General features: G+C 45.9%; 1 protein-coding gene across 1 annotated transcript in view; it reads right to left on the bottom strand.

The window, feature by feature from the left end:
• CAMTA1 (calmodulin binding transcription activator 1) overlaps window positions 1–25,559 on the bottom strand; it is a 249,262-nt gene that overhangs the window by 165,627 nt on the left and 58,076 nt on the right. The window contains exon 4 of the mRNA XM_030463641.1: window positions 19,043–19,110. Coding sequence (XP_030319501.1) covers window positions 19,043–19,110 — 68 coding nt within the window. The remainder of the gene's footprint in view (window positions 1–19,042; window positions 19,111–25,559) is intronic.

Below are 25,559 nucleotides of genomic sequence, written 5' to 3'. Positions count from 1 at the left end.
CACAGTAATTTGGCCTTAGGACACCCAGAACAGAGAGAAAAACAATGACATTAGCAGCAGCAATAAACAACTTTCAGAAGAAAGCTTTGGCTGGAGCCTTTTTGCAAAGTAAAGCACCTCAACTTGTACAAGCAAAGCAAAAGAAGAGAAGCAGCCTTGGGTCCCCTTCCCAGCCGGGCAGCAGCACCCGGCTGTGTTCAGAACTGCTGAAAAAAACCCCAAAACCAACAAAAAAACCCACTGAATATTTTCACACCCAGCCAACGCAAAGAAGCTCTTTAAATAAATAAGCCAAATTAAGCAGTTTGTGTTCATGCAATATTGGCTTGTGACTCCAGAGCAGTGCCAAAGGTGCAAAAAACCCAGTGCCTGGCCCAGCTGGAGCAGCATCCCTCTTCCCTCCCGTTTCTACAGCACAAACAGCAGGATACCATGAAATAAGCCCAAGACCAGGCTTCAGCAGGTACCCTCTCCTCATTTGTCTCTAACAAAATGCTCTATTTGAAGACAGCCGCCCTCGCCCATGTTTATCACATAATAATAGGGCAGTAACATTGATGTAAAAGCTGTTAATTATAGAGTAACTCATCCCAGTGCTCCATTAAGTGCATAAAGGCACCTCGCTGCCGAGAAAAACAAGCTCATGATGGTTTTCTACCACTACCAGCCAGCTGAAATTACCTTGCTCAGCCAATACAACAAACACCCTTCCTCCATCAGAAGAAACCCCATCAGCAGCCATGGGATCTGCTGCCAACAGCCCTTCCTTTTGCTGTGTCTCTGCATGGCAGCAGAGGGAGACCCTCCAGGTCCAGGTGAAGGATGCTCTGCCTGACCTACACTCAGCACGGGCCCTCCAGAAGGGGTGTGCACATCACAACTTTACCTGATGGGGATGGGAAACTGCAGAAAGTCTCCCTAAGCACGGCACCTGCTGTAAGAAAACAGAAAGAGAAGATGTCCCATGCTTTTCTTTTTGGCACACAAATGCAGCCAGGAGCTGGCCAGCTGCAGGAAGGCTCCACAGAGGAGGTCCAAGGGACCCCCCAGGATTCACAACAGGATCTCTGGAGGTTTTGCTGCTCAGACTTCTGAATTTGGGGATTTCTCTTGCACCTTTGCAGAAGAGGGGGATGAAACTGCACCCCTGAGCACCAACCACCCCAGGGACTGCAACTCCTGACTGGGTCCCACGGCTTGTCCCTGCCTTTGGGACCCATCCAGCAATGCCCATGCCATGGGACAGGGAGAGCAGCCACCATCCTCTGCACTGCACCTGCAGCCCCAGCAACACTGCAGGAACATTAAACAGCAATTTGCTTGATTTGATTAGCTATTTTGCAGCTATATAGAGCTCTTTTCATTAATGCAGGACTAAATGGAAAATAATAAAGTAGTGTTTTAATATTACTGTACAGCTGAAAGCAAGCAAGCTAGAGGGATCCAAACCCACCAAAAGGCCTCTTTCAGCTTGCAAGGTGAGGTGCTGGGGCTGCTGGAGGGGTCCCAGGACCCCCACAGAGCCTGGCTGCCATGTCCCCTACCTTGTCCCTTTGTGGTGGGGATGGTCACAGCCCAGCTTTCCATCACTTGTGACAAAAAAGCAGATCCATGTCCATGAAATGGCACCACAATCTCCCAGAAGGTTTCCTTGCCTGTATTTGCTCTACACCAAAACCAGCCCACACTGCTTACTCCCTCCAGCTGATTCTCCTGCCTGGTGAAAAAAGGTCAACAGCATCTCCCCCTCCACTCAGTAAATTTGTTTGCAATCAGACAAGAAAGGGTTTGTTGCTCCCAAAACAGGGCAGCCCAGCTCTTTGCAGAGATGGTGCAATTATTTCTGGTCCCACTGTGTGGAGCTTGCAGGATGGTCTGCTTGCTCAAAGACCCAAATAGCACACAGGAAAGTTACAAATCTGAATTTCCTCTCTTTTATGAGGCTGTGGCATTTAAAAGCTGCCTGATCTCTAGTTAAGTTCCTTGCTTGTGGCCTGAGGGAAGGAGGGAAAAGGACAGGAAGAATAATTGCAGAGCAGAAAGCCTTTTGTCTTCAGTATTGATGGGATCTGAGATGCTTCCCTCCCTCTGCCCCTGTTATTTACCATCACAAATTGCCACAACAGTGTAAGAGATGCTTCTGCCCAAATTGTTCCTGCTACAGCCAGGAAGAAGATGCTAAATTCCATTTTGGGGCTTATTTTTAGAATGAACAAAGATACCTTGTGGCTGATGGGTCTCGCCCAGGATCTGGTGGTTGCCAGGGGCTCCTGAGGATGCTCACCTCCAGCTCAGGACAAGCCCACGCCTCTGAATAGGATCAGGGTATTTTGGTCAAGTGATGCTTCATGTCTGCCTCACCACTGTGCTCATAAATTCAAGTCCCTTTGGTCTAAATGACCGAGATGTTCCCCTAATCACGTTACTACAGTATTAATAAGGATGTCCAATGCTACCAGTTCCCTCTAAATTGTCACATCAAGATTTGGTAAATGTCAGATGTATCATTTAATGAAAACTGTGTTTTACTGCCTCAGGAGCTTGGGTTGCTGAATTTGGGATTTGCAAATATGGCAAAGCCAAAAGCCACCAAAAGGAGCTGGAGGGTGATGCAATTAAAGCCACTCAGTGATGAATCAAGAGGGTGGCACAGACCTGATACTTTCTGTGCCATCCTTTGCACAAGCAGAGGCTGTCTCCAGCTTTCAGGTGACAAAACCTCCTGCCTCCATCCCTCACCACACACAGCACTGAGAAATGGCTCCTGCTCACAGTCTTGATTATGCTATTTTTTATCCTGCGTAACTGTTAGCTTTATTTTCTCTGGCTATGAAGTTATCACGGAGTCAAGGGACAGCAAAAGGGGACTATCTTCCATCTTCTGAATCTATGCACGATAATGATGAGAAATTAACTTCCCTTCTCCCAGAGGAGCACCCTACTGATGCAGAAACTAGATGGGAAAAGCTGGAGTTATGGAGGAAGCCTGGAAAGAGAGACAGAGCCTTATAATAAATCATTGCACTGAATCACTGCCTGTTCCCCAATGAACACAAAGAGGCCAAAGTCCTTGAAATTGCTTTCCTCACGAGGACCAGAACTCTTCCTCTGGGTGCAACACGCATGACACTTTTCCATGGAGCCCCCTGGCCATGAGAGGCCTTGCAGAGCAACCACCTTTGGATCCCTGACCAAAGACATCATGGTCCATCAGAGCCTGGCCAACCCATGGAAGCTCTAAAGCTGGAGGCATGGGTAACCACACAGAGCACTTGCTCTGTGCTAGTTCCTAAAGGAGGAGTGCAATCATCATCCTGCTGAGTGTTTCTACCCAGATGTGGGGTAGAAAGGTCCCAGCCCACTTCTGTGCTCCACTGGGCACCATACAGCTGGGTGCAGCTCCAACCAGACAATGGCTGCTGCACAAAGTGAAAGTTTATCAAAAATACCCTGCAAGTATTAAATAATCATTTTTTTTCTAATCACACCTCAAAATATTTTTCTCAAAAGTTAATTCAACTGAAGAGAGAGGACTGAGGATGTGGGAAATCAGGTACTTCCTTAAGCACCCCAAGAAAAACTATGTGCAGCCAACACAGGGGCACTTTAAAATAACACAGAGTGTACATAATAACATTGGAAAAGAATCACACAGACCTGTAATTCCCTCATCCAATACTCGCACAATTTTCTTAAAAGCATCATCTATCCAGTTTATGTCACTGACTCACTTTGCTTCACTGGAAATCACCTTCAGTCACTTCCTGGCTGTACCCAACAGCATCAGCCTCCCCTGGACCTGGCCCAGCAGCACAGACCCATGGCCTGTGACATTCCCTCCCAGCAGATGGGGACACAGAGGGTGGCAGCATGAGAGGAACCCATGTGAGACCCCTCCTATGTGTGGGGACCAGGAGCAGCATGAGAAGCAAGTGTTCCAGGCACCTCCCCAGCAGCATGGGGCAGCCACAGCTCCTCCATTTATCAGCTGCTCCATCTGAGGCCATCAAACTTTCCTGGTGATGGATTTCCAGTGACCATCTATTACCAGCTCCTCTTTTTCCCCTGTGTGCAGATGTCCCTTGCAGGGCTGGCATGTGCCCAGGGTCAGGGTTGCTCCTGACTGACAAAGATTTCAAAAATACCTCATCTCCTATTTCTTGTTTCTACAGAAGAAAAAAATCTGATGACAGAAGTTATTCCTCCCCTGAGAAACTCTGCTCTGTAAGTCTTCATTTACTCTGACATTTGCCCTCTGCTGCACCACTGGCTTATCAGAAGATTAAAGCCCAAATGGAAAATGGGAATCTTGAGGAGCTGCAGACCAGGACATCTCACACTGATGTTTCAGAGCAAATCTATCCCTGGCCAAGCAGGGGATCCTGCAAATCCATCCCTGGCACTTGGTGTTGGTTTAGGAGGTCACCAAGATTCCCGTGTCCATGGTAAGGATGGGGTCACCTGGGACAGGATGCTGATAGGCACCTATAGCTGTCTTACATACAGAGAGTTTAAAAATCATATTCACATGGACAAATGTTTTCAGACTTTGAGGAACTTCTCCATTGCAGCTGTACCAGGGGCAGATCACACAGCAAGTGGTTTCATGAACCTTTTATTCCCTTCCCCCTTCCAAATAAACGCTTGGCTGTGACCTTCAGGCAATGACACACACTTGCCCTGGAAGAAAAGGACTCTCAGCATGTGTCCAGCCTTTCTCAGCAAACAAGAGAAATGCCCCCCACGAGAACTTTTAGAGAGTTCAGACTTCCCCATGTCTGTGAGGACCCAGCCACGTCTCCCCTCACAGGGAGAGGTCACTGCCTTTCAAGTCCTTGTCCTCACTTGAAGCCCAGATGAGTGCAGCAAGCAGAGGGATTCCAGATTACACCTTTGAAATTTACCTGAGCTTAAGATTCTTCAGAGATGGAATAAAGACTTCAGAAGTCCTTTTATCCATGCAGACAGAGTTAAGTCACAAGAAACTGTAAATACGTTGTATTTTTTTCATCTCTATCGTTAAATGTCATTTGCATTTAAGATGAAAGTGAACTTAGTTTGTATCTACAACATTTAAGCAGTTTAACTCTAAAATAACAGACTTAGCAATTTTATCCAGAGTTGCAGTTAACACAATGGCTGGTCCCATCAAGGGGACACTAACTGGTGTCTTGATGCTCCTTTTCATACCAGCAGCAGCCCATAAAACCTCATCTTTACCTCCTTTTTCCAGCATGCAGCCTCCACGTTCATCAATAAAAGCAACACTATTTATTAAGTATGGCAGTAATTATCTACAGCTCCAACAAGCACCTGCCACAGCTTTTGTACCCTACCCCAAGACCAGGATAAATTTTCAAGGCTGAAACACTTCCTGCAAACCACTATAAAATCACTTGGTGGTTTTTTTGGTGTGTGCTGGGACACCCCTAGTCAAACCTTTACCTCCAAGCAGTTCTCTGGGGCTATTTAGGGAGTGATCAGTGCCATGAAAACACATCCTCTGGATACCTCCATCTTCAGAGACCTCACACCTGGAGCTCTGCTGATGGACAAGACCAAAGGCCATCCCAAACCATCTTCCCAATGGGATGTCCCTGAGCATGGCAGCTCTGGAGAAGCAGAACCTCACCCGTGCTCCTTGCCTGGACACAGAGATGAGGAGTGAGGAGGCAAAGATCTCCCCTGAACAACAGCTCCAAACAGAACTGCTCTTCCTGAGCCAAGATCTGTTTCTATGAATGTGCTGGAAAAGCCCACACGGTTTTGCTCTCTGTACTTGTTCTTGACTCAACTAGAAAACTGGGAACAGTGATAACAGCACTAATAATAGTAATACAACTAATAATAGGATTTGGCTTCTCAGTAAATATTTACTCTGCTGCCACTTACACTCAATGGTATCATGTTTTGTTGCCAAAGAGTGAAATCCATGGAAGATTCATCCAGGAAAAAAAAAAAAAACAAAACAAAAAAACTGAACAGAAGAGAGACCATTTCCCCCCCTCCCTTGCTCTGGATTCTGGAGCCCTTTGCCATGTTTCTCTCCATAGCATCATCTGGATCTTGTCTTTCCCTGATTTACACCTTAAGCCACATCACAATTTGAAGCTGCAGCCTTGTGAAAACACCAACAGCCAAAACCTGAGTCAGAGGGGGGCTTTTCTGCAATAAATAATTTCTGTCAGCTGTTATAATTTTAAGTGGTTCAGAGTACTGAATATTAAAAGCCTCCCAAAGGAGGGTAATCAAAAATACAGGCAGCTCCACAGCCAGATCTCACACTGGCAAAGCCACAAAGCATCCTTGGGTCACTGCAATGTGCTCCTAAGCCTCCATTTATCAAATCTCCTTCTTGACTCCAATATCTGTACTGAGGGACCATGGAGTTCTTTGAGAGGAAAAGCAAAGCTAAACCCAGCCCTTCTTATTCTGAGGGCAAAGAAGAGTAAGAAGATGTCAGAAAAAAACCCCACAGAGGTCCTAGAACTGTAAAGTCCCATTTGGAGGTTTACTTACAGCAGGAGATTCTATAAGGCAAATACCTTGCAAATCAAGCAGCAGCTGAGCCAGCAGATGCTTCCTACCTCATCAAGAGGACACAAACTTTTCATAGAATCACAGAATCATAGAATGGGCTGGGTTGGAAGGGACCTCAGAGATCATCAAGTCCAACCCTTGATCCACTCCCCCCGTGGTTCCCAGCCCATGGCACTCAGTGCCACATCCAGGCTCTTTGGAAAGATCTCCAGACACGGAGAATCCACTACTTCCCTGGGCAGCCCATTCCAATGCCTGATCACCCTCTCCAGAAAGAAATTCTTTCTCATCTCCAACCTAAACCTCCCCTGGCACAACTTGAGACCCTGCCCTCTTCTCTTGCTGAGAGTTGCCTGGGAAAAGAGCCCAACCCCCCCCTGGCTCCAACCTCCTTTCAGGGAGTTGGAGAGAGTGATGAGGTCTCCCCTGAGCCTCCTCTTCTCCAGCCTCAACACCCCCAACTCCCTCAGTCTCTCCTCACAGGATCTGTGCTCGAGTCCTTTCACCAGCCCAGTTGCCTCCTTTAGACCTGCTCCAGCACCTCAATCTCCTTCCTGAACTGAGGGGCCCAGAACTGGACACAGGACTCAAGCTGTGGCCTCCCCAGGGCTGAGCACAGGGGCAGAATCCCTTCCCTGGACCTGCTGCCACGCTGTTCCTGAAGCTTCACTTGAGCACGCTCACAGGTAGGATCACCCCTGGTATATTTTGCTAAAACCAGGAAGCCAACTACAGCTGGCATGGGCAGCTTTCCTAAGAGGACCTGGCAGATGAGCTCTTCTTGTTCCAGCAACAGAGGGAGGCAGAACTTGGTCCCCTGAGCAGGAACATCCTCCCACAGCTGTGCTATCCCAAAGCTCTATACCTAGTTCAAGCAACTAACAATGGTCTTAACATTTTCACTGAGTAACGTAAGTCATGTGTAGATGGATCTGAACTCGATAGCACATTTGAAAAAGAAATTAGAAACAATCTTTATGAACTCCTTGGTATGCCGAGAAATTGAAACCTCATAAGAATATAGGACCAAAGCTAGAATATTAAAATTGTCATTAAGTGGAATGCACACAAAATGCTTAAAAGTCTTTTGACAAATTATTCCTTGATATAAAGTCATGCTATAGACCTAAATCTTAGCACAAGGCATGAGAAAAGACAGTTAAATCAACTTTGTTCATTTAAATATAAATTTTAAAAGAACTGGCGTTCAGCTCTTTATTGCTCAAGGATCTTTATCCATTTCTTTAGCCCTCATTTATTTCTCTTCCTTACTCCCATGGGGATGCTGTTTGATTTATTGGGAATTAGTTCTTTCAATTCATGAATGCTTTCAATTGTTTTCAGATCAGTCATCCCAAAATCTGTCGGGGCACTGAGGAGAAACCCTGCTCGACCTGCGTGTCCACACACACCTGCAGGCTGTGGCATCGACTGTCTCTCCATGAAAAAAGGTGGCAAGGACCTGCAGCTCCAATTAACTGTTGAAAAACTTCTGGGGAGCTGGCCCAGTGTTCCAGGAGCTGCTGTGGTGGTGGCTCTGCCCAAGGCTGATGCCCACTTCCAAGCAAGGTCACCTCCTGGCACAGCGGGGATGCTCAGCCCTGCAGACGCTGCCACCTTCATATGGAGGAGGGAGGAAAGGGAAGGAAAATTCTTCTCACTGCATGGGGTTTGCTGGTGGTAGGGAAAACCTCAAAGGGGAGGGAGGAGAGAGGAGCTCTGTGCCACGCTCCAGAAGTGCAGAGAGGCAGGAAAAAGGTTTCTGGTGCTCTCTCTGCCAGCAGCGTGGAGCTTGGCTCCTGACTTGAGATGCTATAGAAATCCATAAATGTTTGAAAATCAAATCCTAACTCCCTAATTATAAAATTCAATTGAGAAACACTTCAGATCACAATTGCAGTTCGACAGTTAGGAACTTCCAGTGCTGCAGCCAGGAAAAGGGCTGGCAGAACAGAGGTGCCAGACCTCTCTGTCCCCGAGACATCTGGAGGGACCTCAATGTGTGGCAGCACCCAGACCAGCCAAGAAGGCTCTGTCTGGGGATGCTCTGATGGGAAGGGGTCAAATCCCAGACTTTGCTGCAGCACAGGCTGAGGACTGACCCCCATAAATAACACACAGGTGAGGCTCAAGAGATGTGTAAGCCTATAAAGCAACTTAAGTGTCTAAGGAGCCATTTGTTTGTGCTCTCCCATGTTTCTGAAGCCATACAAAGTGGCACCCACCAGCTCTGAGAGCAAATGCAAGCCCTGAAAAGGAACCTGCTGCTCCTCAACCCCCACAAGCTCTTCTCTTTCCAGGCAAAAGGATTTCAGGCAATATTGCAATCTAATAAAGACCCCATTGATTTACCCATGGACTCAATTGATTGCTGTTTAATAGTGATTACACACATAAATCTGGGTTACTCTGGAAACAGGAGGTGCTCAAAGTGATACCAGCCAGGATCATTTGCAGGGCTGAGGCTCATCCAGCCTGGCCAGACTAGTTTTAAGATGGGGCAAGCCAGGCTACCTTTGTCTGGGAATCTTCCAAGCAGGATGGGAAAGTTTCTTTGCAGGTGACACGGCCTGAGCCAGCACAGCCTTGGCACCCGAGCTCTCTTTGCTGATACCCCCCCACAGCAGCCTGGTTAAAACCCCTCCTCTCTTTGAAATTGACCTCAAGAATATAATCTATTTATTTATATCAACTTAGTCCCATCAATTAATGATGACAAGGCAATTAACTAGAATGCCAGACAGTAAAAAATAACCACATAATGCCTTCTTTAGAGGAAATCTATTATGTAATCCCAATCGGTCTTCATTAACACGAAGTATTCCAGTAAAAGGCAGTAATCTAGTTATGGCCTGTGAAATATGAAGATCTGTAAAGCCATTTTTCAGAATTAAAGGTAAAGTATTTTTTGCAAATGGAAACATTTTTGTATATTTTTTGCAAACTTTTGCAAAAAGGTGAAAGACTGCCAGAGTACAACGTGGCAGCACCGAGCTACCAGGCAGTATCACAGAAGAGGCATTAAATTATCCATTTATCCATTAAATTATCCATTATCACCCCAACAAGACCCAATGCAGCTTCCTCAGCCTCCCCTCCCCATGCTGTTTGGTTTCTGAATCAAGGCAAGAACAAAATAAAGTTGATCTTCATGCTTCACCCAGCACTCACAGCACAAAGAGACAGATGCCAGCACCAGAATCTCAGCCTGCAGTTCTCAAACATCCTGATGATGATGTTTCTGGCTGGAAGTCTTCACATCACTGTTCCACACTATTATTCCTCAATATCCCACCCATCCCATGGGACTCAGGCCCATCAAAGAGCAGGATGCCACGAGGTGACCTGGTCCTGACTCCTTTCCTATGTCCTGGCTCACAGAACAGAGCAAAGAGTTTAATGTGATGCATTTGGAGTCAATACATGGGGTACTTAAATGATACTCATCTAATTTAATGATTTTATATATTAAAGTTCCAATTATTAGAAAAATTAGATTAAAAGCTTACATGAATCCACAAAACAACCAGCTTCACACTGAAACACACGTTTTCCAATTTTAAGCCTTATTTGCCTTCAAACTTATTAATAAACTGGTAGATGATAAGAGAGAATTAAACCCAAATATAGAAAATCCTGCCAACAAAGAATACAAATAAATATATAAAGGTAGCCAATCACTTCTCCAAAATACACCAAAGCCACTCAAGCACTCTCGACTTAAAATTTATAATGAAGCAGCTTAAAAAAAATCAAACCCCAAATCCCTGTAGGAATATGTTTACAATACAAACTCAATTATTGTCTTATTCTGATGCTTATCTTTTCTTACACCCTCTCAGCTCATCCTACTTTTGCATTTAATTGAAGTATTTTTAGTTGTGATTAAATTACACATTTTTATATTAATTTTATTTAACTCTTGAGAAAATAAATTCCTTTTGCTGTCATGCCCTGACTTGAGGCCATCTGCAACGAGCATGGGTCACTCACTCTTTCACCCCTTGTGGCACCCAAAAAACCCTCAAACCACAAAACCACTCCCCCAAAAAACAACAACAACAAAAAAACCCAAACTAAAAAAACCAACAAAACAGACCCAGAACAGCCTTGCTATCAGGCATGTCCTAGGGACAGCTGCTTGGAAAAGCTTTCTGGCATTGCAGAGAACACTGCTGACAGCCTGGGAAAACAAATCAAACTGGGGCTGCTGGACATGCTAATGAAAAGTAGTTGTGTCTCTACTCAGAAAGTATAAAAAGGTTCTCTTAATTATCAATCATAACCATGTAAATCAACCCTTAATACCCCCCTTGCTCACTGCAGCAGTAAAGAGCAAACACCAGAGCCTTTCAGCCAGAGTCAAGTAAAACAGAGGGAACATCCCACAAATACCAAAGTCAATCAAGTCATTTGTTACAGAGCAAGAGTCCTGCATAATTTGTCCTTTGAGTACTTTATTTTAGCTAATTGCTTATCCAGCAGGAAGATCTCCCCTGCGTGACCCATTTGCTGAGCCAGAAGATCAGTGGATGGGAAAGGAATGGTCACCTTCCTGAGGACACTGAGCTGATGGCCCGGGGATGCTCCAGATGCCACTTTGCTCCTCAAACCCCAAGAAGCTGGGAGGGAAAGTGCTGGGAACCCTCATGGCCAGGCTGAGCAGCAGCTCCCAGCAGAGCAGATGCCATACCCGAGGTTTCATTCCACCTCTGCCCCTCTCCAGCACTGCATTTGCTCATCACTTGCATTTTACAACAGAGCTTTTGGGATTCTGTGGGATTTTACGGTCCCACAACTCCACTTGTCACTAGGTTCAAACAAGGACACTGCTCTTCTGCCATCAGCATCACTCCCTCAGCTTTCCCACCGGTGTAAGATGAAGCACAGACAAAGCCAAATGGCTTGACACCACTGATGTAAAATCCTCCAGTTTGGAATATTCTTGGAAAACAAGCTGAGCAGAGCTGTCAGACCCGCTGACCATCTTCCAGCCAGCCACAAGATGGAACAAGTGCAGACGTTATTAGTCTCATTAAAATTTTGTAAATTAAACAGTGAGAGGGAACAGACTTATTTATATTAATTTGCTTCATCATTGACATTTATAAAACAACAAAAAAAAAGACTACGGGCACAATCCACCCTTGCTGGCAGCAGCAGGAGTCACTCACATGACTGCTGATGAAGCACAGGCAGGAATGGTGCTGCCTGGTCCCTCTGGGACCCACTGGTACCTCTCCCCAAAACCTCAAGGAACCTCTAAGAAAGATCCAAAACCTCAAGAAACCTCCCTGAAGATCCCAAAAACCTCAAGGAACCTCCAAAAAGGGCGCAAAAACCTCCAAGAAGGTCTCAAAAACCTCAAGGAACCTCCAAGAAGGTCTCAAGAACTTCCAAGAACCTCTCAAGAACCTCCAAGAACCTCTCAAGAACCTCCAAGAAAGTCCCAAAATCTTAAGGAACCACAAGAAGGTCCCAAAAACCTCAAGGAACCTCCAAGAACCTCCACGAAAGATCCAATGTCTGGAGGAGGTTCCTCATGGAGATGGAAGGGAACAGCCTACAGCACCAAACAGGTCAGATGCAATGGTCCAGGAGTCCAGTTCCACCAATTCATCTGGGAATTGGCTGATGATGGACTCAATCCCCTCATCTAAATCATCAATGAAGATATTGAACAGCACTGGGCCCAACACTGATCCCTGGGGGACACCACAGCCGCCATTTTGATGCAGCCCCGTTCAGCACCACTCTCTGGGCCCGTTCCAGCCAGTTCCTAACCCAGCACAGGGTGCTCCTGTCCAAGCTGTGGGCTGACAGCTTTTTCAGGAGGATGCTGTGGGAGACGGTGTCAAAGGCTTTGCTGAAGTCAAGTCCTCAAGTCCCCCCAGTCCTCATGAAATCATCATAATCTGCATCTTCACGCTGCACTGCTAAATTGGGCTAAAAAAAACCAAACCAAACCACCCCACCAGAACACCCCAGCACATTCTGGCTCTGCAGGGAGAAGCAACAAGAGCTTTGTCAGAGCTGATGGATTTTACTGTATATTTTGTAGAGGTGGCAGCAGGCAGGTTGGGCACCCCAGGATGACATTGGAGAAGAGGTTGGGGGGAGAAAGGACTTTCTAGGTAACTCAACTCATCCTTAAGCAAATCTTTATCTCCGGATCACCATCCGCATTGAGTTACAGAAAACAGGAAAGGGTTTATCCTAATGCAGAAACTTTTCTCCCCCCTGTAAACCACACCAAAATCTGGCAGAAAAATCGTGTCCTGCTGCATTCTGTCAGTAAATCACAGGAAACAAAACGGCACGGTGGAAATTCTCAGAGTTTGAGATTTAAGGTACATTTTTAATTAAAACAAAAAGACCAAAGCTGTGATGCAGTGTCATAAAACAGATAATTTTACAGCTGGATGGTCTCCCTCTGATGTACTTGAAAACCATTTTTAAGTGACATAAAGTTTAACATACCGGTACATCTGCCTACCCACCAGATTCTACACAGAATTTAAAATTTAATTATATTCAAGTATTGTTACAGCACGCATAGCAATAATGCCAACTGAGTGTAACTCAAGGAGAATCTTTGCCAGATTTTCACAAATCCGTATTTCTCAGGACTAGAAAGAAAAAAAAAAGAAATCTGTGCTGTGAGCCTTTGCATTTATTGCTCACCTACCAACTTCTCCACATTTGGACTGAGCAAAAATCCAGATTTGTGGAGCAAAAATCCAGATTTCCACTACATGCCTGCTAACATTTTGATGTGCAATTAAAATCACACTATTTGCCATAATTATTACACCTTTCCTACCTGGAAAGTGAAGCCTCCAGCCCCCAAGACAAAACACATCCCTTCCACCTGACCTTGGGCATCCCCATCTCTACTGGCCATGGTTCCAAGCTCCAGCCCAACCCTCCCACTCCTGGCCCAGATTTCCTGGAGTGAAAAAACTTTGTCAATAAATTACCCCAATGAATAGTTTGGTTTTAATCATCTGATATTTGCAGGCCATTAAGATGCAACAAGCAGTCTCAGGCACCCTGCACGTTGTTTTTGATGCAGATAATGTATTGGAAAAAATGAGGCAATATCATTAAAGGTTAATTATGAGCAACTTAAAGGTTATTTTTGCATATCTCACCTCCTGGACAAAAGATGCTTCTTCATTACCATACTAGAATATAAATTAAGTTGCAAAGGCTTTAAATTGTGGCAAAGACTTCAATTTTGTTGCTGTTTCAAGCAGTCTGAACAAATACCCATTCTCCCAGCCCTTCCACAGCGTTACATAGGAAAGGGCATCTCCAAAGTGGTCCCACAACAGCAATTAAAGCTTCCATCCTTCTCAGTGCCCTTTGACTGCAGACATAAAATATATTAAAAAACCAGCAGAAGCTCTGGAGGGTTCTGGCCACCAAGAGCCCCAACCCAAAAATCTCTCCTTGTGTATTTTCACCTTTCTTCTGCTCCAACAGGGACAGAGGTGGCTCTGCTCCTTTGGCTCACAACCCAATCAACTCAAGATTGTGTGGTTGACACAGGGGGCCTAAAACCCTGAATGTCCTCCCAGCCCCAGAAAGTTTGATCTAGAAGCAGTAAGAGCCTGCCCAAATGCTCAGTTTTGTCCAAATACAAACACTGTGGATTTTCCCAGGCTGTGTCTATTGATGGGAAAAGCTCCCCAAGCCTCACTGAAGGCAGCCAGTAGTTTGCTGAAGAATTTATTATCAGATAATTGCTTTTTCTGATGATTCCATGTTTTCTAGGGTTCTTTGCCCCTTCAAGAGGACTGTGCCTTTGTGGTGTGTGAAGAGGAGCTGGAGCCTTTCCACCCCAGCACTGTTGGGTAGTGGGGACAGGAGATGTGGAGCAGCAACTCTGGAATTCTACCCAGCATGTCAGAGCCTGGTGACCACACTGCAGAGATCAGCAGGCTGGAGAAGCCAACCTTCAGCATCTGTGCCAGGTGAATCCCATTCATCATGGATACATGGACATCTCAGTATCCCCAGTGCCATCTTCTAGAGTGATGCAGCCCTCCTGAACCACCAAACCCAAAGGGCAACCAGCTTTCCAGGGGCACCAACTTCCACCCAGGATGGATCAATTATGGAAAAGGTTTCCATGAAATACTTGAAGCCTGTCAACTGGTCTAGACCAAGGTGCTCTGATGGCTCCCAGCAATTCTGCCATGAGGTCAAACTAAAACAAATGGGGTGAGCTTTTAAAGGAATTCATTATTGGTGGCTCAACACCCCTGGACCACAGCAGCTAAAAATCCATACGAATCAATGCCTCTTAAAACCATCTCTGCACTGTTTATCCTCTTTGGAGGGGGGGGAAGAGTAGGAAATACAGATAGCAGTGAGAAGGAAGAGTTGAGAGTCATGAAATCTTTAAAGTGTAAAGAGATGTGCCACGTTTAGCAGGGATTATGTCAAGCAGCAAGCCAAGGCAGAACGAGCTGACAGCACACACACTGCCTTTGATGAAGGAAAAACAGGTCAGACGTGACCCCAAACACGTAAACAACTCCCAGCAACACCAGCACAAAATCCCAAACTTCAGCACCTGGCTGATGGTCCTGGATCCCGTGGAGAATATGAGCTACGTGGGAGAGCAACCACCTCTGAAACGTGCCTTGAAACTCAAAGCAAGGTTCCAGGACTATTTCTACTTGCAGCAAGGAGAAGGGGGAATGGACAAAACTTTTGCCATCGATCACAAGCTCCAGGCAGTCGCCTTTTCCTGACCTCTAGCTCCCAGGAGATTCTCCTCAAGACAGAGCCTCCAGGCCATTTCAGAAGTGCCAGGACATCCCAGCATCCTCCCAAGACAGCTGGATGGCTCCTGCATGGAGCACCTTGGGGAGTGGCTGCAGACAGGAATGGCCTCACAGAGTAAATTAATTCCTAAGCACAATTGTTTTCAATCTTCATTTAAAGCCAACCTTAGTTAATCTCACTTTAATGACATAGGAAATGGAAATTCCCTTAATAAAATAAGATATGAATATTTATTACCCTATTTTTACCTGAAAATTGAATAATTCAATTAATTGTACTATTAATGATTTAATAAAAAATTAATACACTGGAAGATCTTAACTTAACTGTAAGAAGCACCTGATAAAGACATCCAAGATGCATTCCTTAAGCCAGGCCACCAGACAGATTTCCCTCCCCACTCCCACCCGTGAGCCCCAGCAGAGCTCAGCCCATCCCAGGGGTTGCTGCTGCTGTTACCAACCAGGTCCCAACCACTCCAGGATTTATTACGTTGGGATTTACTGCTGGGAAATGCTGCCCAGCTTCTTGTCCCTGCCTGTGACACCACAAGCAAGGCTTGTTTTCCTGAAGCCAGGAGAAGGGAATTAAAGTGCTAAAAATAACCCAGTAGGTAGCAGAAGTAAAACTGAATTACCCCAAATGCATCCTGACAGGGTATGTAAATCACTATTGATTTGTAGGAGCAGGCTGCTGCCCAACTTCTGTTACTTGCAGAAATATTAATCACTGCCAAGTCTCACTGCCTAAAAAATCAGCATTTGGGACCTTTTTGGGCTGAAAAACCCACACCTGGGAATTTCCCCAGCCACTTCACATAGTGGTGCAGGTGACAGCTTATCACAGCATCAGCTTCCTGAAACATTTCCTGAAGACCATTTATCTTCCGGGCTTTGAGATGAAGGAAACAAGAGCTTGGTACCTGCTGCCCACCCAGGATGAGATGGGTTTGCAGCAGGAACATCAGAATAATGCTGGGAAGAGACACAGCTTCATCCTCTGTAACAGGAGCTGGACACCCAGCCTGGCATTAACGTGGGCACGAGACCTCACTGGGCTTGGCTGCTGGGCACAAACACATCTGAAGGGTTTTCCCAGCTGGAACACTGGGAATATGCAGCTTCCAGGCATGGCTGAGTCTTCTCTGCTGCCTGAGCCCCACTTGTGAAGCCCCGTTGGGCTGTATTTTCAAAATACTATAAAAATAATAATTACAGAGGGCACTTGGAAACAGAGAAGCAAAGTATCTCCATCTAGCAGAATTATTCTGGACTAAGTCAGCTTTGTCATTGACATTCCAATGTAAATAACAATTAAGTTCGACTTGATACACAAATGTCAAGTAATTTTTTTTTTGTTGTTGTTGCTGCTGTCATGATTTGCATTGAAACTTGGAAATGTCAGAGACGTCAGAGTTGCTGCATTAGCAGAACACTCCCCCAGCTCACCCTGCTGACTGGAACCCCTGTTGTGGATTATCTGGCACATCATCAAGCAACCAAACACCATTTGAAGGAAACATCAAGGGCAGAGCCTTGTGAGGTGTACTTGTTAATTTATGTTGATAAACTGGAGCATTCAAAAGACTGTTGTAATAAGATTCCAGGATATTTATATGGGCACATTTTAACAACTAGAGTAGTCCAACAAGTTTTGTAAAAAAAACCAAAAAAGGGCAATTTTAAAGATTTCTAAAAGCTGTCTCAGAGGTGCTCTAATGCCACCACAACCATCACAATGAAACCCCATCACCAACATCACCACCAGCCCAGCTCCCAGCTCTCCAGTGCACCATCCAACCACACGTCTGGCAGCCCTTCCTCATATCACACTATACATCATCTTATTAGGAAATTCCATAGGTGTCAGTGGTGCAATTCATTTTTATTAATTTTCTGAGATGAAATTAGCAGCACCCCCAGCAGCAAACAAAGAACTGGGAGTGCTCCAGTTCAGCACTGGATCAATGTCATTAATTCTGCAATACTGAGAAGCTTGATTGTATCAACTCAGCATTTAATTCTCCCAATTAATTTTTATATTAAAAAAAAAAAAAAAAAAAAAAACTAACTCAACAATTTAAGAAGGTCCTTGAACAGCCATCAAAACTTTCCTTCTCTTGGGACATTATTTCTTTCAAGTGTAAACACACGGGAGGAAGGTACTCTAATATTCATCAGAAAATTATTTTCATGCATTGCCTTTAGCAAACCAAACTCTTAAATTAAATCATAAGACACTGCTACACAAACATTGGAATTCTCCTGTCTTTAATGATGCCATGTATGCCCAGACCAGTTAATGTTTTCTGACCACTTAATAGGTTTATCTGGCAAAGGTTCAGCAAGAAATTATTTTGCATTAACACTGAAACTTGGATTACAAGGTCAGGAAAAAAACCTTCTCTAGTATTATCGTGTTACCTGCTGTCGTGCAGCCAAGCAGGGGAGTGAAATGAAGCATTTTGCACACTCACAAGGTGAGATTTGGCTGCTGTCAGTGGGCAAGGTCCATCTCAGGGCCCTTCTGCCATCGTGGCAGCTCTGGGTCACAGGGACCCCGCTGGAGAGTGCAATTGGGTTTCAAACCTCTCCTTGTTCAGGCATGACAGACACATTTCAATACAACAGGCAAACACATTACTGAAAGATGCCACGAGAACTACCAAAGCAACTGAGGGGGAAAAAATAAAAATAATTAGTGACATAGCCCTAGTTTACCTGTGCCTGATGGGCAGCAGGGCTGTGCTGTGCTGCCCACCTCACCTCCAGGCTCTCCTCAAGTGGATGCTCCAAAACTCCCAGGAATTCACCTGTGCTGTTGTCAGGGTCAATACTGGTCCTTGCCCCTCACTATAGTTTCTGCCCCTGCTAATTAGGGAGGGAGGAGATGCCAAAGCCAGCAAAGCACAGCTCGGGATGCTTGTGGCACCAGGCAGTGATGGGCTTTGCTCCCACCATGGTGCTAGCAGGCTCCCTCCCATAAACCTGCCCTTTTCAATAGGAAAGAGGATTGGGAAAGAAAAAACAAAGCCCTGCAACATTAGAAAGTGAGAGTTGGTTTTTTTGTGTTAATGAAACATACAGAAGCTGTGTGAGGCTGAACACAGCAGAGAGCAGCAGGAAAACATCCGCAGCCAAACCTTCCCAGAGCTGTTCCCAGGGGAGCAGAGGAGTTAAACATTTATGGCAGCACGAAGAAGACATGACATTTACTGAATAATAAACTGCAAACACGTCTGTTAATGCGGCTTTTTGGGATCTCCTCACCATCAAACACTTAACCCCAGCAAGGAAAACACCAAAATGCAAACAATCCCTCTGCCTGCACGTCAAATGGGCCAAGCAAGGGAGGGGGAGGAGGGTGCTGGGTGCTTTGTTAGTTATTTAAAGTTGGAGGCTGCACTGTCAGGATGAGCAAAGCCTGCAAAGGCTTCCAAACCTGCTCATCCGAGGGACATGATTAAATCCTGAACAATCGAGTTAAAACTTTCACCTGTCAAAGACTGCAGCTGTTCCATTTTTAATCAATCTCATCTCATTCAATAAAACGCTCATTAAGTCAATTAATGAGAGTTTGGTGTCACAAGCCATCAAGCATGACTGGGAGCCCTCAGTGGCCAGAGCATCGATTGGCCCAGTCAAGTCATCAGCGCGAGCGAGTCGATGGGCGCTTGCAGGGGCTGAAGCACGAGCAACGTTACCTGGTTTTAGGGGAAGTTGTTAGCCATTCTTCATGCTTTTCAAACGTTATTAAATAAGCTGCAATTTCCTGAAAGAGAAACGCAGAAAGAAAAAAGAGTTATTTGCATGGCTGTGCCGGAGGAAAGTTTTAGAACAGAGAGAGAAGTTTGGTAACAGACACAAGGAGCCGCCGGCCCCGGGGTGGATCCGCAGCCTCGGGCAGGTTTGGCCTGAACTGGTGCCCTCGCTCAACCTTTGTGTTTGCACCACCAAAGGCTTAAACAACACAGAGAGGAGATGCAAAGGAGGAAAGACATTAAGGTTTTCCAGTGCAGACAATTTGCTGGTAACTTTGATGACCACGGCATCGCCGAGAGCCTGGTGTTACGTCAGGAGGCAGAGGGGAGGGCAGCGACAGCACGGACACGGGAAGCTAAATTAAATATTTATAAATAGAACAGCATCACTGCAGAGAGAATTACTGAATTATTAATTGTTGCCATAAAAAGCCAGCGGGTGACATCAACATAAGCCATTGCTCCCACTTGCAGGAATGATACGGGCGATTACTTCCAGATCAGAACTGATTTGTTCACAGGAAATTATTGGCGCCAGTGAGATAATTCACAATGGTGCCTCTACACAGGGCTGATGAGTGGGGGGGGGCTGCCCATCCATTTCTTGGGTGCAAAGGCAGAGCAGCCACAGCACAGGCAGGCTGAGCATCCATGGGATGGGACAATCCATGCTGGGGGGATGCAGGAACAGGGACTGTCCTGGTTAGGGACACAAGATGGTGGCCAAGGACCCCCAGGCTGCTGTCCACAAGGTGCTGGAAACAAGCCTATTTTTCCTCCCCATGAAGATAGACTCAGAAATATGTAGGGATTTGATGGTTCTCCTCAAAAAGTTGCATCTCAGCCGGGTCCAGTCTCCCTTCTCAGAGAGACCTGCAATGGCAAAAGCTGCACAGAGAGGTCAGGAGTGTTGAGTGCCCTTGAGTAATCAATTGCCCCAAATCAGACCGAAAAAAAACCCCACGTGCAGTTTAATCCCCAGAGCTGCTGCAGCAGAAGTGTCTCCAGGCTGTGCCATGGCAAAGGTTCTGCACACACAAGAAAGGGGTCTTTTGACAAGGAGATTTTTTTTTTTTTTTAAAGATAGTTCTATATAAGGGTTGTAGCTATATAGTACCAACACTAAAAAAAAAATCCACAATGCTCTCCAACCAGCTGGCCCAAGCATCTGCTAGAGCCACAAAATGCAATTATATTACTCCCAAAAGAGACGTAAAAATATCTTGTTTCCAATACTCTTGGTTTTAAGACTCATACTTAATGTTCTCTGGGTATTGCAGTGGTGCCAGATCTCCGTGTTATGTACTTTATTAGAGTTGTGTGAATGTCATATTAATGACTCCTAACCAACATGTTTACACTGCAAATAAATTCTCCCAGAATCCACTCCTGCACCCCTCGCTTTCCATCCCCAACTCTGCATTTATGGTTTTTTTTAAAGATTTCCACGGCAGAGTCGGCGGGAGCAGCGCTGCTTCTGCGTGAGTCAGGAGGAGGAGCAGCCACGTGAAGCTCTGAAAAGACTTCTTTTTTAATTTCTGGATAATTGCTGTGTAAAATTCAGTAGCACAGTAACCCGGTGCAGCCCTCCAGGGTCTGCATTAATGCTGAAGGAGGAGTCTGCACTTGCGACCTCCCCAGAGAAATGTGCCAGACCTCACGTTACAGGAGCTGCTGCTGAATCAGAGACAAGTGTTAAAATTTGGGCATTCTGATGCCAAAAAAGTCCACTGCTGCCTGCATGAGCCACCAAAACAGCATCAACTCATAGCTTTGACACAGGGGGTGGGCTGAAGGAGCCAACTGCTGATTTAATGTATAAACGTATTTTAAAAAGACTCCACAACTATAATTCCTAAACAAATGTTTTTAAGTTCTTTGGTTTTTGTTTTTTTTTTTTTTTTTTTAAAGCCAGTGCAGTATTTTCACCAAATGTGCTGTGGTCTGCAGAATTTTATTCCCATGTTGTGTCCTCGATTTGATATGTTACAAATCTGCATCATCTGGCACCTCAGAGCAAGACAAGCTCTGGAGATACCACAGAACGAGCAGCAGCAAATGCTCTCTGTGCATCCTCCAGAGACAAAAGCAGCTGATTCACCCCAAAACCCTGCAAAAACAGGCAGCTTTGGGGTGTTTCAGATTAGCATGGGGTTTTGTCTATTCCTATGAAAAATCAACTTGCCATAGGGGAAAAAAAAGCAATTTATAAGTTGTGTGGCTGCACGAACACCCCCACAATAACGTGAGACACCCAAGGATTTCAGGCAAACAATCTCAGCCTCAGCCAAGGCTTGTTTATGGTATTCCTTTCAACCAGTCTATACCCTGCCTCCTCCACATCGAGTTTGGGCAAACCAAAGGACAAACTGCAGGCCAGTGCTGCTGGGGACCCACAGATGTGCTGCTGGGTTGCTCCTGCCCAGGCTGTGGTGGTACAGAGAGCCACAGCTCTGACCAGACTCCAAGCTGGATCTTTAGACAAATCAAAACGTGTAATTCAATTCTTCTAACCGGATAAAAGAAGGATCCACATCAACTAGGATGGGAGCTCCCCAAGGCTTTCTGCTTAATGATATATTACAGCCTGATTTCCCTCCTCCAGAGGAAATACCTTGGATAACAAGGAAAATCGAGCTCACGGCAGCGCTATAAATTAACATGTATAGAGACAGCAAATCCTCCACGCTGCCTTCCATGCCCTGAGTGCTCACAATTACAAGGACTGGCATGCAAATGGGACAAAAAAGCCTTAAAAAAAAACCCTCCTGTGTCACCTGCTCACCCTGCCTGTCAGCTCCTGGGGTCAGTCCAGCAGTGTAGGAGCAGGAACCTGGGCATGCAGCCTCTGAGCAAGGTTTGGGGTCAGGAAGGCATCTGCCTGAGGGGCTGATCATGGCCCCAGCCACCAGGGAAGGGTGAGCAGAAATCCCTGCTTGTGGTGTGACAGTTTTGTGCCACTTTCTGTCACCACGTAAGCACCAAGGCTCTGGGACAATGACCTTCTGTCTGCCACCCCAGACTGGAGGAGAACTGTGAGGACAGGCAACTCCATCACACACACACAGCCAGGCAAACAGAAGTTTCCAGCAAGAGCACATCCAGTGAGCAATCAATACTCCAAAAACCCAGGGTCAAAACCCACCCCGAGCAGCCCAAGTGTGGACATTCTCCTCCCAATCACCATGTCCCACAGCTTCCTGCAATCAATTAATTCCTACTGAATTTTTGCTATGCAGAGACTGGAAAAACAAATGTGAAAGTCTGACCCCTTTTTCTGGGCCTAATGGTGATGTTTTGTCATGAGTTTACAAGAAATGCTTTTTAAAAGGAGGTTCTGTCTGGGCTCTGGGGCACAGGCAGGGCTGCCAACCAAGAGCTGGTGCTGATCAGCTGCTCAGGCCATGCACCCTTTGTCACACCAACACTGCTTTCCCTTTTGGAGAAAAGGAGAAGAAATAGATTTATCACTGGAAGACACAAAGTCATTAAATAATTAAAAACAAAAGTATAGGCACAATAAAAGCCCTCAGATGAAAAAAACCCCTGCATTTTAATGTGTGTTAATTCCCCTAATGATTCACTCTGTGTGTCTTACAGGGTCAAATCAATGTCTTCACCAAAAAATTCAATTACATCCCATTCATTGTATCTTTGGAGCGAGGCTATTGTTTGCTTTTGTCTCCTATCAAGCCCTTTCTGGGCTGCTTCTTCCCCGAGATTACAAACAAAAGGCAGGGTGGCACCAGCAAGGTCAGACAAGACAGAGCCAGGCTTTGAAACCCCAGCTCTCCATCCTCTGCTTTGCTGTTTAATTATAAACTGAGCAAAGGAAATAAAAGGACGTGTGCCATAAACACCTGACCCATCACCACTGACAGTGCTCTGCTCAGGATAAGTGGCATGGAGAGGTGCTCCAAGGCCACCCAAGAGCATCCCTGGCTGAGGACACCCCACACCAAACCCAGCAGCCCTTGGCCAGGATGTTTCCCCCCATCCCCAGCTCCTGCAAACCTCAGGGTGAGCAGCAAAATAGAAGGGGGAAACCCAGGGAGCTGTGCAGACCCAGATCTCTGTGGCTGTGCCTGCTGCTTCCATGGCATGTCCCACCTGAGACTGCAGGGCTGAGCCTCTAAGACCAGGAAGGAAAAAAGGCTTAATTTGATCAGATAATCAAAGCACCCTGTAAAGCAATTATATAATTTAACATTAACATCACCCGAGTTATGTTTTACCCCTAAACTAAGCCAGGTAACTCAGTGCTTTAATTCATACTTTGTGGCTCGGGCTGAAAGCATTTTATACAAACGTTTCTTTTTCTTTTGCATCCTCCCGTTTGTTGGGGTGATCAGCCTGAATGCTGCAGAAAGCCAAGTTCAGGGTGCCAGACAAGGGGCTGCAGGGTCCCTGGGGCTGTCCCCGAGGAGCAGCCGAACCGGGGGCAGCCCGGACCCCGGAGAACCATCACGCTGCCCACCCCTGCTACGTGACTGCAGCTTCTGGAAGCTTAAATATTTAACGACGGCACAAAAGGAGCCGGAGCTGCAGCAGCCTGAGCTCACCCCGCGTCCTGCGGGCAGGAGGAGCCGCAGCCCGTGGCGAGCGCAGCGAACTTGCTTGCCCCCGGCTACTGGGGAGAGCATCCCTGGTTAGGGTATGGACCAGCGGGCAGGGATCCAACGCTGGGAAAAACTCCTGAACCCATCTCGAAAAACCCCTGAACCCATCTCGAAAAACCCCTGAACCCATCTCACACACACAGGGAAGTTGCTCTAAGCTGAAGGACTCGCAATGGAATACAGGTGTTGGTTGAGAGAAAAAAGAAAAAAAAAAAAGTCGTAAAAAGCTCCAAAATTCATGGTGAATATCCAGGCTTGGCAGAGGACTGGCTCTGAGTCTGACCTGAGTCCCAGCACTGTGAGGGAATCTGCAATTCCCACCTGGCCTCTCAAAAGAAAAAGAGATTGGAAGCAAAATAGGATTCCCCGTGGCAGGCAGCTTGGGCCACCTATTTTATCTCTCAGTAATAAATTATTAGTTTAAAAAGTTTAAATTCCAAGTTATTACTTTGTATGAATTATACACATCCAAATTAATAAGCTTGAAATTTATGCATGTTTTAAGAGAAAGCAGGAGAGTTTGTACACATCTCTGGATTTATACCACAGAGCTAATAAAGTTGCGATCTCTTAAGCAAGCACATCTATTCTCTTAGGAAATCTCCACGTCCTTGCTGCTATAAAGACAAATTCTAGCCCATAGCTTCCTTATCGTCCTTCCACTCTGAAATGAAAATACAAATTCATGTTGATTATGTAGCATCTTCTCAGCTGGGATCGAACCATTTTCATTTTCTAGCCGTCCTCGCTCTCAAAGCCATTAATATTCTGAATATTACAACTACAGACTGAACTGAAAGCCACACAGAGCAAGCTCTCACTGCCTTGTTTAGCATCACTGGAACAAAAACCACGATTCCATTTCACTTTTCCATTTGTTCTGCCTAAAACAACAACACAGGGTGGGGAGGGAGTCACTTGGGGAGCTGGGGAGAAACCAGAGGCAAAAGAAAAGCAAAGTTTTGGAGTCACCAACAGAGCAAGTCCTTGAGTTGACAAACACTGACCAACAAACTTCTAAACCAAAAGGGTTTATTTCCTTTTGTTTTTTGTCTGGAAGTGCACACTCCCAGGATGAGGAGGGGAATAACCCCAACGTTGTGGTGGTTTTGCTGGTGACCTGCATCAGTGCTGGCTCAGGGGACACTTTCCTGTTCCACATTTTGCCACAGCAGATTTTCAGCACCAGCACTTTGGTGGGACTTGCTCTAAGTGTCCCCAAACATGCAGGGGGTAGAAGTGGGGCTGTGTCACCTCTCTGGGGTCTAATCCAAGGTATCTGAAAGGAAGCTTTGCAGTTACTACATTGTCTCCTCCAGCATGATGGAATGAAAGACAAAAATAAATTAAAATTCCATTTTAAATGTATTTTTCTAATCGAGTAAGGGTACACCAACTAACATTCTATCTAATTAGATGGAAACTGGGTTTTATTACCAATATCTGCAGCTGGCTAATTGAATCATTTCCAGTCCTGGCTGTGCCGAGGAGCTCCCAGCCACAGCATGGGGGAGGTGGGACTGAGGTGGGGGGGAGGTTCTGAATAAAGCCTTGGCTATGCCTGTGTCCTGGGGGAAAACCTGCATCAGCCCCTGCTTCTTCATTCCTCAGGGGGGAGGAAGAGATCTGTTTATAATGAGCTCCCTGCCTTGATGGGACTCAAACTGGGTCTCCTTGTAGGTGATGCAGATTCCTCCTCTACAAAGACAAGGCACTGCTGGGAGACACTGGGAGACACACTCTGGACCCTCCAAGCTCCCTCCTCAGTCCTGGGCCATACTTCTGCCCTGGGGATGCTCCTCACCAGCCCTGCCCTCCCATTTTCCAGCAGACCCAAAACC

The sequence above is a fragment of the Calypte anna genome, chromosome 21, assembly GCF_003957555.1.
Source record: "Calypte anna isolate BGI_N300 chromosome 21, bCalAnn1_v1.p, whole genome shotgun sequence".
NCBI classification, from domain to species: domain Eukaryota; kingdom Metazoa; phylum Chordata; class Aves; order Apodiformes; family Trochilidae; genus Calypte; species Calypte anna.
This window is presented reverse-complemented; position numbering and strand designations above follow the sequence as displayed.